Source organism: Oryzias melastigma, linkage group LG12 (assembly GCF_002922805.2).
Source record: "Oryzias melastigma strain HK-1 linkage group LG12, ASM292280v2, whole genome shotgun sequence".
NCBI lineage: Eukaryota > Metazoa > Chordata > Actinopteri > Beloniformes > Adrianichthyidae > Oryzias > Oryzias melastigma.
Window position 1 is genome coordinate 3,268,423 of NC_050523.1, and position 15,940 is coordinate 3,284,362.

General features: G+C 37.5%; 1 protein-coding gene and 1 long non-coding RNA gene across 5 annotated transcripts in view; one reads left to right on the top strand and one right to left on the bottom strand.

The window, feature by feature from the left end:
• pde8b (phosphodiesterase 8B) overlaps nt 1-15,940 on the top strand; it is a 55,435-nt gene that overhangs the window by 35,224 nt on the left and 4,271 nt on the right. For all 4 annotated transcript variants that reach the window (XM_024299071.1, XM_024299070.1, XM_024299066.2 and 1 more), the window contains 15 exons: nt 1,171-1,249; nt 1,484-1,624; nt 1,713-1,801; nt 1,873-1,927; nt 5,109-5,160; nt 5,340-5,417; nt 5,545-5,621; nt 6,654-6,818; nt 7,342-7,387; nt 7,578-7,707; nt 8,683-8,881; nt 10,527-10,744; nt 12,492-12,630; nt 13,362-13,529; nt 13,608-13,737. In XM_024299071.1, the coding sequence (XP_024154839.1) occupies nt 1,171-1,249; nt 1,484-1,624; nt 1,713-1,801; nt 1,873-1,927; nt 5,109-5,160; nt 5,340-5,417; nt 5,545-5,621; nt 6,654-6,818; nt 7,342-7,387; nt 7,578-7,707; nt 8,683-8,881; nt 10,527-10,744; nt 12,492-12,630; nt 13,362-13,529; nt 13,608-13,737 (1,766 nt within the window). The remainder of the gene's footprint in view (nt 1-1,170; nt 1,250-1,483; nt 1,625-1,712; nt 1,802-1,872; nt 1,928-5,108; nt 5,161-5,339; nt 5,418-5,544; nt 5,622-6,653; nt 6,819-7,341; nt 7,388-7,577; nt 7,708-8,682; nt 8,882-10,526; nt 10,745-12,491; nt 12,631-13,361; nt 13,530-13,607; nt 13,738-15,940) is intronic.
• LOC112163001 lies at nt 1,436-4,184 on the bottom strand. Its single transcript, XR_002922209.2, has 3 exons — nt 3,873-4,184; nt 3,369-3,515; nt 1,436-1,605 (listed from the first exon to the last, which is right to left on the bottom strand). It is a non-coding gene; the product is annotated as an uncharacterized LOC112163001 (long non-coding RNA).

Consider the following 15,940-nt stretch of genomic DNA (forward strand, 5'->3'; position numbering starts at 1 on the left):
AGGGACATAAAAGTAAAAAAAATAAATAAAAAAAACAGTACTTTTTGTGCGCACCAGTTACTATCTAATGTTCTGCCTCTCCAGAAAACATCCATTTTTAGGTATTTTGTCCAGTTTTATGTCAAAAAGTAGGTGTGTGTTGCTCATAATCAAATATAGATATTTATACTTTTTTGCCTAAAGAAAAGAGAATAAAAAAGAAAAGATGAATGAGTGAACAATACTCCAACTATCTTTATGTGGCTCCAGAGCCACTTGTGTGTCTTTGACCAAAGAAAAATACAGATTTTAATTTAAATCAGTTGAAGCACAATCAGAATTAAGTTAGATTTTCTATTTTTGAACGAATTAAAGGATCGTAAGTCCGCCTTATGGTTGGAAAAAAAACAATTTAATTAACTCTGATTTAATTTTATATAATTACATTTACAAATGTCTCACTAAGATGCACCATCAACTGTAAAATACACTGTGTGCTTTATTTATATAATTACTACATTTGCTGCACTGAGATGTGACACAAGGTCTTTTATTTTGAAAGGGAGTCATGTGAACCTTGTCAAAAGGTACAAACTAAAAATTATATTTTCTCTTTTTTTATGTTTTATTTAAAATAAAAAACAGTCCATTGATATTTATCATTATAGTAATAACATAATGTAAATCAGCAGATCCTACTGGGTTGTAGTCGGTAAAAAATGGACCTGAATGTTTCTTTTAAAGGTAAACACTCTTAAAGTAAGAATAGAATTAAACATTTAATTTTATCAAAAAAAAAATCTTAAAAATTAAATGTATTAACTTTTAAACTTCTGTCCTGCTGTTGTTAAAATACATTTATACATTTATGAGTCTAAATCAACAAGTTGACTTCCTCAAACAAGACCGCTAACATCCCAAATAAAACTTCTGCTCAAAGATATTATTGAAAATGAGAAAAAAAACACGTTTTGTTAAAATTTTGCTTTAAAAAAACAAGATTTTCAAGATTTATTTACTTTTTATTGTTTATTTAATTTTACTGAAAAGTTATAAGGATTTTTTTTAATCTTGTATCAAATGTAATAAAATATTGAAACTAGGAATTGGACCAAAATATTTGGTGAGATTTTGAGTTTTTGCACATAAATACTCTAAATAAAATGGTATTTATGTGTCGGTTGTCCTCAGGGCTTGTAACTCGGTCTTCACTGCTTTGGAACATTGTCAAGAGGCCGTCGAGATCACCAGTGAGGACCACATCCTGCAGGTAAACCCGATTTATGGTTTCATGACAGCTGCAACAATAGAAGTGAGCTCTATTTCAATTAATATACAACTTTTTTGACTCGATTTTACTGTGTTTCCTTGTAAAATGTTGAGAATAAACATTTATTTTGATTTTTAATTTGACAAAATTTCTAAATTATATCAAAAACTCATAAAGAACCAAAAAAAGTGTTTATAAATGTTGATTTTATTAAACACATTCAAACTGTTCCAGTATGTGAATCCTGCGTTCGAGAGGATGATGGGATACCAGCGGGGCGAGGTCATCGGGAAGGAGCTGACCGAGCTTCCCAAGAGCGACAAGAACCGAGCCGACCTGCTGGACACCATCAACACCTGCATCAAGAAAGGAAAGGTGAGTTCTGGAAGAGGCCGCCTCCCACAGACCGACCCGCAGAACGCGGCCGAGTTTCACGGTTCTGGATGTTTGGTTCTGTCTGCAGGAATGGCAGGGATGCTACTACGCCAGGAAGAAGTCCGGCGACAGCATCCAACAGCAAGTGAAGATCGTTCCTGTGTTCGGTCAGGGAGGGTAAGAGCTTCATCCAGAGGTCACTGAAGGTCAGCGAACGCCACGCTAAACCACGGCCTTTGTTCTTTCAGGAAAATTCGACATTTTGTCGCCATCAAAAGACCTCACTTTGACAACAATAACCAGGTAAGAACATCTGGACAGGAGACCAATCAGATTTATTACAGTGAAAGATTATCAGGGAAGAAAATGGGTCAAACGGGCTTTTAAAATCAATCCAAAAAAGAAAATCTCTTGTAATGAATGACTTTAAAGTCCCACTCCGACCCTCTTGTGATCTATTGTGAAAACCTCTTTTATTTATGCCGTTTTCAGCCAAAGACAAAAAACATGTTGTTTTCAACGACGTAGTTTCTGCAGAGCGGCAGGAGTTCATCAGGACCGTTGGTGCAGAGCGACCCACCTTTCCCTCTGTTTTCATGAAATTGCTACAAGAAGATGTTAAAAAACCAAAAAAACGATTTTCATCCGATGAAAATTACAATTCTTTTAATTAAAATTGCATTTTTTTTTCTTTTTCATACGATTAAATCAAAAATTTTGTTTTAAAACGCATTTTTTTTCCCCTTTTGATAGAAAAAATATATGATTTTCAATTAAAAACACGACTTTCTTTATTTTTTCCCCTATCTGATGAAAATCATGATCTTTGATTAAAAATGCATTTTTCCCCATTCAATAAAAAAATCTAAATTTTCAATGAACACAATTTAATTTTTTTTCCTATCCAATGAAAATCTCATTTTTCAATGAAAACATAATTTCTTCAATAATTTTTTCCCCAATTAGATGAAAATCATGGATTTTTTTAATGAAAAACACATTTTTTTTAAAAATCTGATGAAAATCACGACTTTCATCAGATTTTCAATGAAAACACAATTTTAAATCATTTTTTCCCTTTTGTGATGAAAATCACCATTTTCAATGAAATGAGTCGTAAAGACTATAAAAAATCAAACTAAAACTTTATTTTATGAACTCAAAAAAAGACCTACATATAACTTAAAGTCGTCTCATAAGCAACTGATTTATTTATTTATTTATTTTTGATAATTGAATCCTTTTATTCTGTATGTCTTCAGTTTCCGAAGTACCATTAAATCCTGCACGAAATCTAGGATGGAAAAAAAAGCAATAAAGAATAATTTTTGATATAACTAGAAATTAAGTCAAATTAAGTCCTTTTCCGTTTGGGCTCAAATTGACCCACTAATTAAAATAAGAAAACTAAAGTATACTTAATGAGATGCAGCCATGATGAACAGTCAAGCAAACATGTGAAAAATGCTCTGCAGAAACTATGTCCTAAAAAACAACACGGGTTATTTTTAAATTTGACTAAAAACATCATAAAAACGAACCAAACAGAAAAATCCTGCATCATGTCAGTTAGCTGAAGTTTTAGGTCAAAGTGTCAGGTTAAACACCTCCGCCGCTCCGTTCTAATTCATCCTGAAGATTAGTCCACGACGTGACGTCAGAGTTCACTAAGCTACGACTAAGAACCAGGATCCCCCTCCGAGGCTGGGCGGGCTCGAGGCAAGGCGCCACTTCCTATTTATACCTCTGGCAGCGCTGCTCAGGCTCCAGCTTCGACTTTCTGTCATGGTGTTTGCATGAGGAGAGGAGACGGTCGGCTGACGGCAGCACGCGGCTTTCCTGGTCGCTCGGTGGAGCTGAGAATCCTTTAGACATGGAAGTCTGATATCACCTGTACAACAACCCTCCTGTTATTATTTATTTTGATTATATTAACCTTTATTTAACCTTTAACCTTTATTCTGTCCAAGAGGCGGCAAAAAAAATCGAATTAATTGCAGTTGGAAAATAAAAACATTTTATTTAAAAACAGTTACAAATAAAAGAATCTTCCTCTCATTCTCTCAACTTGGATTTAACATCATTTAAGTGTTTCCAGTCCTTCTGATAAAATGTATAAAAACCTTTCATGGTTTCATTTCTTAGATTTTTTACATGTTAAGATGGGTTAATTTGACCCAGAATGTAACAAAATGTGCTCCAATTTGCATTTTATATACATTTATAATTAATTTACACGTATTAATACCTTAGTCCAGGTGAATGCTCAGTTCTGATTGGCTGCTGGGTGTGGATGCACGCCTCAAAAGTAGTTCCGGTCACACAGCATCACTGCACTGACTTCTTTGAAGCAAACTTTTACTTTTGGACAAAAACACGCAGTAAGAGTTGAACTTTGTCTCTGAACTGAAGCCTTATTTAACCTTACATCGATGTTACCATGACAACCTGTCACACCACGCTTGTTGTGAAAAGCGATTTTAACAAAAATAATTAAATAATAAGAACTAAAAATTGTTTGATTGTTTATTTCTGTCATAAGTGACCATAGTGGCCAATTAGACGTCCATTATCAGGAATAACGCTCTCTGTGAAAGCTCCGCCGTGCGTCAGACGGTTCAGACTTCCACATTCATTTCTAATAATGGACATCTCATCCTAATTTGAACAACATCAGTAATTGAACAACATCAGTGCTGTTCTTCAGAAACGACCATAAACGGAGGGTTAAAAATGAAAATTTGAATTTAATAAAAGCTATAAAAAATGACACTTTAGCACATAAAACACATTTATTTTTATAGAAAGGCCTAATTTAATAGCAGCGAATGACGTTCTGTCTCCATCACACAAATGCTCATAATGCCGTGTCAGCAGCAGGTAAAGGTGCGGTGACTCACACGCTCTTATGCAACCAGATAAGCCGTTCCACACGATCCATAACCAGATCACCATGACTAACTCATCTACTGGACAGTGTGGCTCTTGTGTAACGTCTGTGATCTACACAAAAAAGACAAACTGAATTATTTATGGATTATCTATAAACTGGTCATAAATCTGAATTATGTGAACCCGTTTACTAGAAAATGAGGAAGGTTGTTCATTTATAGTTTGGAATATTAAAGTTGACTTACGTTGAGTATTTTTGATTACAATCTGCTATTTATAGTTTTAACATTTTTACTGAATAAATCAATGGAATGTGATGAAATTTAATTTATTAAGAAATAATTTTGCTTTATTTAACTTAATTATGTTCTGGATATTGAAACAAGTTACAAGAATAACTCCAGACCAGATTTTTTAATATATTTAATTCAAATTTTGACCCATAAAAGCTGGACATTTGAATTATTCTGATTTATTGTTAAAAAATATTTATGTACTTCTTCCTAGATACAGTACAGAAGCTTTTCCTGGTGTGTCTGAAGGTGAAGCACCTGCACACACCTCCACCTGAACCCTCTGCTCTGTCTGACAGGTACACAAGTTCAACAAAGAGGAGCGCTGCAGCGGCGAGCATTCTCAGTCAGGTACCTGACTCACTGAAGACCAACTACAGCGAGTTTACAGCTGGATTTAGGATCAAATATAGTGAAATGTCATTTTTAATGGTGGTATTTTTATGCTTTAACTGTCATATTTTGGTTAAATAAAGCAGTTTTGGAATGAAAAGATAATTAGTTCCTGCGTTTCCTATTTTCCTACCCAGAGTGCCATTCTTTACGCCACAGAGACCGCAGGAAAGACTCCATCGATGCCAGATCGGTCAGTTCCCGTGGGAGTGACGGTGAGACGGATTCTGTATTCTGTTTTATAGATCTTCTTCTTATTTTTATTATTTTTGGGTACGTTGATGTTTCATTGATGAGAAAAGTCTGTGAAACGTCCCATAATGCATCTGTTCTTCACCGCAGCTCCAAGTTTACAGAACCGAAGGCACTCGTCCGTCGCCAGGATTCATTCGATGACCATCGAGGCTCCCATCACCAAGGTCTGAACGTCTCCAAAACCATTTGAGCCATTCTTCTCGCCATCTCAGTTATCCAACGAATCTATGAAAGGAAAAATATTCTTTTGCCCCTGAAAATGTAGACTCAAACTCCGCAAAGTCAGCTGAAAATGTGAGATAAAGTTCACACCAATAACAGTAAAAAGAACAGTTTATTAACCGACTCTGATACCTGTGTATTGACTAAAGGAAAAAATCGATTTGGCGATAAGTATCGCGATACTCCATTTGGCGATAAGTATCGCGATACTCCATTTGGCGATACTTGTATTGATTTAAATGCTGACATGGGCATCATTTATGGGCGTACTTCAGCCTCTTACTTTAGTTTTCCACTTGTTTTTTTCTTTTGCTAAAAAATATTTTATAGTGGAAATCCGACAATGTTGACAGTTTAAGAACAAATATTTGTTAATTTACCAAAAGAAAATCATGAATGTGATCATTAAATAAAAGGAATTTTACCATTTTATTACAACAAATTATTATTCAGGTAGTTTTTTTTCTTTAAAAGTTGTTCTGGAACAGTCTATCGCGATATGTATCGTGAGTCTGGTATCGCGATACGTATCGTATCGCTAGACTCTTGCCAATACAAGTATTGATAAATCGGGTTGATGCTGAAAAGAGCACAAAGAAGGCAAAACGTTGTGCTTTCTTGGAAGACATGAAGTTCTTTTGCTTGATAATCTCACAGTGAGACTGAATCTTATCCAACATCTCGGGACTTTTTGTGGCCGTCTTATTTTTAAACTGAGGGAAATCGTTAAGAATTGAGTTCTAATTATAGAGAACCAGTCAAACGGCGCTGTGGGCCGGACTCCCTACAGAGTCACATTGTCTTCTTGGCCTCCTGCAGCGGTCCTGTGACGCTCTTGTGTGCTAAATGTCTTTATTTAGCGTTTTTTCCAGAGAATCACATGCAACGTTTTCACAAAGACCTTCTGTGTCGCGGCCCAAAAGCCAGAGCGGTCTTTTGTGTTTGAAGTTCTGATCAGGACTTCTCCACCGCAGGTAATAAACATCATCAACGCAGCCCAGGAGAACAGCCCGGTCACGGTGGCCGAGGCTCTGGACCGCGTCCTGGAGATCCTGCGGACCACCGAGCTTTACTCCCCACAGCTCGCCTCCAAGGAGGATGACCCCCACACCAACGACCTGGTGGGGGGGCTGATGAGTGTAAGATGAGCATGCGTCCACTCACAGTCCTGAGGTCTTAACTAGGTCTTTTAAACATGATTCCCAGGGTTGTTTTACCTCCCAAAGCTTCTCTGATTGGTTACCTGCAGACTTCAGATGATTTTAATTTAATGATATGAAACTTCTTAGTATATTTATTAAAAAGTCTTCAGTAGAACTAATCAAATGGAACAAAAAGTGCAAAATTCAATTTTTTTTATCATTTTGAATTCAAATCAAATTAATTAAAAATATATTTTATTTTTAATTTTTTTTAAATATATATATCTTTCTTTATTTTTATTATTTCATTTATTTTACACTTTTTTTCATTTGTATTTAATTTAATATTGCTTTGATTTTTTTATTTATTAATTTTGTATTTTGCAGCAAAAGTGTTAAGGGGGATGTGGACAAATCTGTCATTTACTAATTTAATTTGTCCAAACAAGAAGCTAAATTCTGATATTTTTAGTTTTTTATGATAATAAAATATTTACTAAAATATACCTTTTTTTTCCAGGATGGGCTGCGGAGACTCTCTGGAAATGAATATGTTTTCTCCAAAAGTAAGTTTAAGATCATTCAATTCACTTTCATATTCAAACTTTTTTCTTGCTTTAAGTTTAAATGTCTTCAGTTTTTGCTTCTTTTTTAAAACAATAATACTGTGGATGTTACTCTTTGTTTCAGTTCTGGTCTCAGGATTGTTAGTTTTTAGTGTCTGGTGACTTTGATCTGCTGCTGTGAACCTTTCAGACATGAGCCAGAGTCAGCTGGCCATCCCGGTCACCTTAAACGACGTTCCTCCGTCCATCGCAGAGATGCTGAACGACGAGGAATGCTGGGAGTTCAACATCCTGGAGCTGGAAGCAGCGACTCACAAGAGGTGAAGGACTCTGAGTAAAAGCAGCAGCAAATAAAGTCGTGTTTATCACCTTATAAACTGAGGAGCAAACGGCACAACATCTGCGTTCACACCAGACACGGTTTGCACGGCAGGATCATCGAGTTTCAATGTTAAGTCAATGTGGAGACGTAATATGAGGTCCAATTTGGGTGGCAGATGCAGAGCGTCAAGACTTCAAACACCTGAGGTTTGACGCACCCGTCACCTTTAGGCACCTGACGTTTTCAGTGACTTGATAAACATGGCTGCTCGATGTGAGGGATTTCATTCTAAAATTTCATCCATTTTCTAAAAGATTCTAACCATCTAGGCTGCAGGGTTGTCGGACACTGTCCCGGTCTACTGTTGAGTGAAGGCGCGATAAACCCTGGACAGGTCGCCAGCATGTTGCCAGAATTTATGGAGCTAGAGCGATCGTGTCCCCCATGCTAGCGAGCCGCCCGATGGACAGCGTAGTTAGCTAGAGAGGTCCGCCGCCCAGGGACCAGTAGAGCTAGCGATGTCCGCCGTCAAGGGTCTGGCATAGCTAGCGATGTCTAGCAGAGCTAGCGATGTCCGGCAGAGTTAGCGATGTCCGCCACCAAGGGTCTGGCATAGCTAGCGATGTCCAACGTCAAGGGTCTGGCATAGCTAGCGATGTCCGACGTCAAGGGTCTGGCATAGCTAGCGGTGTCCGGCAAGCAGAGCAAGCGATGTCTGATGCCCAGAATCTGGCAGAGCTAGCGATATGATGTGGCAACAAATCTAGTCTAGACAAACGTTGGCGGTAGCTCCTCCCACATGTGGCCGAATTGTCAAGGACATTTATGATAAGCGTTGAGCAGTACATTTAACATGCGGCAGGCGTGAATTTGATGCGTGAATTACACCCAGTGTGAATGCAGATTAAGACTCGATCCTGACCAGCTCTGTCTTCGATTCCGTGGTGACGTTCCTCCTCTGGTTTCTCTGCAGGCCGCTGACTTACCTCGGCCTGAAAATTTTCACCAGTTTTGGCGTGTGCGACTTCCTGAACTGCTCAGAGGCCACGCTGCGCTCCTGGCTGCAGCTCATTGAGGCCAGCTACCACTCCTCCAACTCCTACCACAACTCCACGCACGCTGCAGACGTGCTGCACGCCACCGCCTACTTCCTGCGCAAAGAGCGGGTCAAGGTCAGAGAACCAAAACACCATGAAAACAGGTTACAGCGTCTGGCATGTCCTGCAGGTTCTTCGTGCAAAAACCATCTGATCTCAGAGAGTTCTTCATGCACAGACTGACAGTCGTTCATGCGTCACCTCCTCCCTCAGGAGGGTTTTCCAGAACTTCCTGATCCCTCCCAGGAAATGCCATCAACCGCCTTCTTGGAAGCTTCCGACACCAGCACCACAGTCTGCTGTGGCTGTTTTCCTCTTTTCTTCTGGGAACTGTAGCTGATTCTCTGGTTGAACTTTCAGTTCCCAGCTGGTGCCGTCTCTGACTGACCAGAGGAAGCAGCCTCTGGCTGTCCTTCAGATCCCACACAAACAAGCGACCTCTGTACCGAGCAAACAACTTCCTGGGTTTTCTTCTAGGTTTTATGTATTAGTTTTGTTAGTTTTCAGGGATTATTCCTGGACTAAACCCTAAGATTGTTTTCACAACTCCTCTGTCTTTGTACCTGGTGAAAATGAATTTAGGGCATAGTGACCCTCTCCCCATCTCGAAAAATGATGACATCACAGCGAGCAAAACCCTTAAAAAATTGATGGGGACAAAATCTCTTATGATGCTCAAGAAAATTAAATAAAAATTTAAAACATTTCTGGGACATCCAAAGGAAGTTTTTAAATTATTATGGGATGGCCAAATGACCTTTGACTTGCCGGCCATTTTTTTTTTTTTTTGGCAATGTTTGAGATTTTTGTGATTTTTTTCACATTTTTACAAAATAGAAAAAACAAATACTTTTGTCCAAGCGGTCTTCACAAAGTTTCCCCACACACGCTGCCAGGTTACGTCTACAGCTAAAGTTTTGTTGATCTTTGGCCTCTGGAAAAAGCAGCCATCTTAAATAAAAAAAAAAAAAAATACCACCTTTAGCACCAGCTACATATTTAAACTCCTCCTGGCAATTTTGATCTATCGCCTCTTAACTCCTCAAGCAACATTTGGAGACTTCTTGCTAAAAAACTTTTAAAGTTTGTAGATATATTAGCTTGCTGTGCTAACAGCGCCAAAAGTGGCGTTCTCCTTACGCTCGCACATATTTTACTGGAATATTATGAAAATATATTAATCCCTAGCTCAGGCTGAACGAAACAAACAATATGACACACAGGATGACTATATTAGAAATGTGGGCGTGGTTAACTATAATCCTCCGATGCCAAGGAAATCCAAAAAATTACTTCTGCAAATTCTTCTAAAAATTACATAAACCTGTTCGTCAACCCGAGGCGAGCAAAACATAAAATGGTTGCTATGGAGATAAAACCAACAGAAAAGACTCCTTTTTCAAAAAAGTGGAGGAAAGTGCTCAGCCAGTGAGAGTGGGGGATGGGCACCTGCGGCTTTAACTTTTGATTTTTCTCTTGGTCTTAGCTGCTCAGTCAACTTATTGCTTTATTTTAAGTTTTCAGAGTCAACAATCCTCAGATTCATTTATGTCCTTTAATTGTATATCCAACAGTATAAACATTTTTCAAAGGTGCATCATGACATCTGCGGTATCAGTTGCCATGGTGACAGATCTTCCTAGTGTACCCGATCAGGTGGAAGAGGCTCGGTTGGTGTGGATGCAGTTTGACGTCTCGCTCTGTTCGCCGTCTCCTTCAGGGCAGTCTGGATCAGCTGGACGAGGTGGCGGCGCTGATCGCGGCCACCGTCCACGACGTCGACCACCCGGGCAGAACCAACTCCTTCCTGTGCAACGCGGGAAGCGAGCTAGCCATCCTGTACAACGACACGGCCGTGCTGGAGAGCCACCACGCCGCCCTCGCCTTCCAGCTCACCCACAGAGACGGCAAGAGCAACATCTTTAAGAACATCGACAGGTGGGTCCAGCCAAGACGCTGAGGGAAACGAAAGAGCTGGTCGTCTGCAGCCCATCAGGGAGGGAAATCTTTGAGATCAGATGTGAGAAAAGTGGAAATTCTTTAAACTCCATGTACCTGAGGTAAACCTGCAGCCTGAGGTTTGATGCTTCTGACCTGAAACAGGAAGATTAGCATCAAACCGTAAAGAAATCTGTATTTAACTCTACATAACTATTAGTATCATATTTGATGAACACATTGATGAGATCTAGTTAACATGATCCAGACTTTCTTAAAAAATCAATTGAATATGTAACCGTTTTCTGCCCTGTAGTTCATCGTCGTTCCACTAGGGGCAGTAGAATGCTTAACATGGCTGCCTCCATGAAATCTCAAAAACACTTTTAGTGGGAAAAGTTGAGCTAATTTAAAAACTTTATGGTGAAAAGAACTCATCTATTGTTATTCACTTTTAAATGAGTTCTTGTATTAAAAGAATAATGATTTTGCCAATAATAAATTATTTATAAAACAAGTTAAAAATATGTAGATCAAATGTGAGACAGTGGGTTAATAATTTTACCATTTATGTCAATATTTTTTGCATTTTAACTAACATTGTTTAAACTCTTACCAAAGGAAAAATAAATAAATATTTGAGAAAAAACTCATACAGTTATGAGAAAAAGGTCAACATTTTACAAGAGTAAAATGATAAATTAATGATTTTAAAAATCATATTATACAGTGCAAAATTCAGGATTTTTGGGGGGAAAATAAAGTTTGGCATTTACATAAAAAGTAAAGCAGATTCAGTGATTTATCCATCAAATTCCTCTGAATTTTCTGTAGCATAAATTAAACTGGTTTGATTGTTTTTGTTAAAAAAAATGTTAAACTAAATGTAACTTTTTTCCTGTTAAATTAAGACTTTTTGAAGCTTAAATTTAACATTTCTATTCTTGTACATTTTTGACTTGTACAATTTTATTCTTATAAAATTATGACTTTACTCCTCATGTTTTTAAGATTGTACCCTTTAATTTTTTTTTAATTTCTTTTACTAAATAAAAAGAAAATTCTCATAATTTTACGGTTTTATTCCCATTAAATTATAACTTTTTGCTCATAACTTTATGATTTTGTTCTCCTAAAATTGTATTTTTTTATTGTATTCTTGTATATTTTTTTATTTTATGATTTTAGAATATAACTCTTGTAGAATTTTGACTTTTTTCTCATAATTTTAATTTTATTCTTGTAAAATTTTACTTTTTTCTGATATTTTTTGATTTTATGCTTATATTTTTTGGTTTAAAAGGACATCTTAATTCCAGAATATTTAGTTATTTAATGTAAAAAGCTTTACAGGATTAACACCTTTAACTTTCATGAAAACCTCACTTTCCTGAAGTCCCAAAAGTAGTTTCATATGGAATTCAGTTTGGTTTTCATGAACCGTTTATCATTATTACCGCAAAAAAATGAGACAAAACTGTGTAAAATTCTTATTCTTATCACAGAAATAACCGACATTCACAGAACTAAAAGTGTGTTTTTCTTTCTCTAGTGGGTCACTGTAGTTTAAAGAAGGTTTTGGTCACACATCTGTCCCACATTCATGAAGCTAAAGGGAAAAAACCTCCTAACTGCAGAGATGAAAGCATCCACAAACGTTTGAGGGTGTTTAGGCCTCCAAACGCCGCGGCCGACAGAACGGCATCTCCAGGAGAATCACCGATTGTTTCTGCGGTTCTGCCCACAGGAATCAGTACCGAACTCTGCGGCAGTCCATCATCGACATGGTTCTGGCTACAGAGATGACCCGACACTTCGAGCACGTCAGCAAGTTCGTGAACAGCATCAACAAGCCGATGGCGGCCATCGAAGAGACCAGCACCTGTGTAAGACGCCGCCGCCGCTTCATCGCTTAGAGACAAAAAGATTATTGAAGTTTGCTTGTTCTTTACATTTATGTTTCTTAATTTTTTGATGACTTACACTTAAAAAGTCTTAAATTTATAAAACCCATTGTTAGATTTTCTTTAAATAAGCAAAGAAAATCTGTTAAAATAAATCGACCTAAAGAAATTCTAGTCACTAAGACATGTTTTCTTTAACTTATTTTCTATTGAAAACTTTCTTAAAAAGATTATTTTTCTCAAAATGAGTCTTTTTACTTTTTAACATTCAGTTTTGCAGTGTAGAACCATTTTTTTGTACTGTAATGCTTTTATTTTGGCCAATCTTTAATTTTTTATCTTTCTTTGGCAACTTTCACTTTTTTTACTCATTATTATTTGTTAAAAATGTTTATTTAGTGAGTTTAGTCATTTTTAGGCATTTGTTGACCTGTTTACTTTAATTTTTTACATATATTTTTGTTATTTTTCTATCTTTTTTATTCTAAAATGTTGGGATTAATTCATTTTTTGCTGCTTTCATGTCTTTAAGATAGTTTAGCATTTAGCATGTAGCTTCAAAGCTTTTTTCCTTTTTTTCTTTAGCTCTTAAAGTTACTTTTGCATCTCTAAAGCTCATTCTTGTTTTCTGTAAACGCCTCTGAATGCAGCCGATGGGCAGCGCGTCTCTAACGACGACTTTCTATCATTTCTCTTCTTCGCGTTCCCAACAGAGCGGGAACAGCGAGTCGGAGAGTCAAACCAACTTCAGGAACTCCGCGGAAAACCGTCTGCTGATCAAGAGGATGCTGATCAAGTGTGCGGACGTGGCGAACCCCTGCCGGCCGCTGGAGCTCTGCATCGAGTGGGCGGGGCGGATCTCCGAGGAGTACTTCGCTCAGGTGAAGGAAGCGGCTCCTTTAGGCGGGTTTGGTTTCCTCGTACCTCGAACGCTCACTGTTCCCTCTGCTCGGCTGCAGACGGACGAGGAGAAGCGGCTGGGGCTGCCCGTGGTGATGCCCGTCTTCGACAGGAACACCTGCAGCGTTCCCAAATCCCAGATCTCCTTCATCGACTACTTCATCACCGACATGTTCGACGCCTTGGACGGTAAGAGCTGAGGAGACACTTTCCTTTAGAAAGATAATATCTTTGGACTTGTTTCTGCTTCACTACACGGTCGGACTGTAGATCCTTAAAATAGATGTACATGCAGCAGTGCTGACTGTTCCTAGAAGGGGCTGTTCCCCACTTTGTGACATCAGCTTGTGAGAACCGGCTCGTTTTAGTGAGTTGGGAGGGGCTGGTGCTCGGAGCGCAGGTTTTTAGAGGATTGTGCAAAAGTACGTAAACGAATCAAAATAGCACTTTGGGGTTGTTTATAGTGAGGAATGAATATTATAAAACACTTAAAAGCTAAAAAAGTTGTTTTTTCTCTTGCTGTAGACCAGGAGTGTCAAACTCAATCATACAAGGGGGCAAAAAACACACCTTAGGTCGCGTACGGAACAGGAGAAACATTTATTGAACTCTCTAAAACTACATTTTTAAAACTTAAAACCATAACCTTTTAACTTAATTATGAACTAGATGTATAACTTTACCTGCGATAATGCTAGTGAGAATGCTGGAAGCTGAATTTGGCTGCTGAAAATGCTAAAGCTGATAGCTCAAAACGTTGAAGTTGATTGCTAAACTCACTGAAGCTGATAGCAGCTAAAATATTAGCTAAATGTCAAATTAGCCTAAAAAACAAAAAAAAAAATTACTTAGGTTAGCCAAAACAGCTAGCGTGAAGCTGAAATATTAGCTAAACTCCAAAACAGCCTAAAAACTCTACGCAAATCCCAAATTAATCCAAAAAGCAAACAGAATGCCACATTTTTTAAACTTTAGCATTATGTGAGTAATAAATAATTCATGAATATTATTCCAGAATAAATCAACTTAAACCTTAAATAGCTTTCAATATTTTACTCTCCATCAAAATATATTTTGTCAAAATTATTCAAGTTAGAAATGAGGGCAAGATAACATCGGGTCATTAATAACAATAAAATAAAATGATCTGGAGGGCCGGATCCGGCCCCCGGGCCTTGTCTTTGACACGTGTGCTGTAGGCCTTCAACCTTTAAGGCTTAAAGATCCAATTTAGTGAATTCATTAGAAAAATAAGACATTAATTTTTGTTTTTGTTACTATTATAATAAATATAAATGAACTGTAATTTTTTGGCATAAATAAAACATAAATAAGTGAAAATATCCCTTTTTTTACTAAATATGAGATAGTTTGTAACTTTTGACAGGTTCCTTTCAAAATAAAAGACTTCCTGTGTCACATAGGCTCATCTCAATGCAGAAAATGTAGTAATAGTTTATATTACAGTTTATATTACCACTTGTGCAACATCTCAGCCAAAAATCTTATCAAAATTAAACAAGAGCTCTTTAAATGACCCTTACTGTATTTTTTTTTACCTGTAAGGTGGACTTAAAATCCTTAAATTTGTAAATGTATAATCTGGAACCTCTTCACTCACTGACCTCCAATAAATTTGTTGTGCTGAACACAAAAATCTGTCAAAATGTTTTAGTTTGACTTGTGATTCGTTTGTCCATCAGCTGCTGCAATAAAGTTAGTTTTCTTTATTCTTACTTTTTTACTTTACAGTTTTTATAGAGACTTTCATTTTTCTTGAACAGGGAGCCACAATGGTTGGGTGAAAGAGCCACATGTGGCCCTGGAGCCGCGGGTTGGAGACCCCTAGTATAAGCCCTTTAACTATGCATATTTGTAGTTACAGTACACATATGCACAAATGTTTCATTGAATCCACATATTAATTTTCCTTTAAAAGGAACAATAAGAAGTGAACTCAAATAACCCCACCCCTATTGTACATCGAGTTTTCATTCAAATTCCAGCTGGTTTTTATCAAGTTTTCCTGATTTAAGATTCTAATTATCCAATGTTTAAATTGAGAAACATTTGAGACCATTCTGAAACCTTTTTGAGACTGACTTTGAGATATTTTGAGAAAAAAAATTGAAGAAATTCAGTTTGACAAAAGGAGACGAGTGACTGTTGTGATGAATCGGATCAGATTTTGTTCATGACTGTTTGTATTTACTGTTGTGCTGGACGGTGGAGATGACAGGAAAAGGAGGAAGAGTCCTGCAGGAAGTGGGGGGAGGGGTGGGCGCTCTCATTCCCACTGAATCCTCTCAGCGTCGACTCCCCGAGAGGAAACTTGTTTACTGTCAGCGCCGCTCTGATGTCACGGAAAGATCCCAAACACCAGCGGGACGGA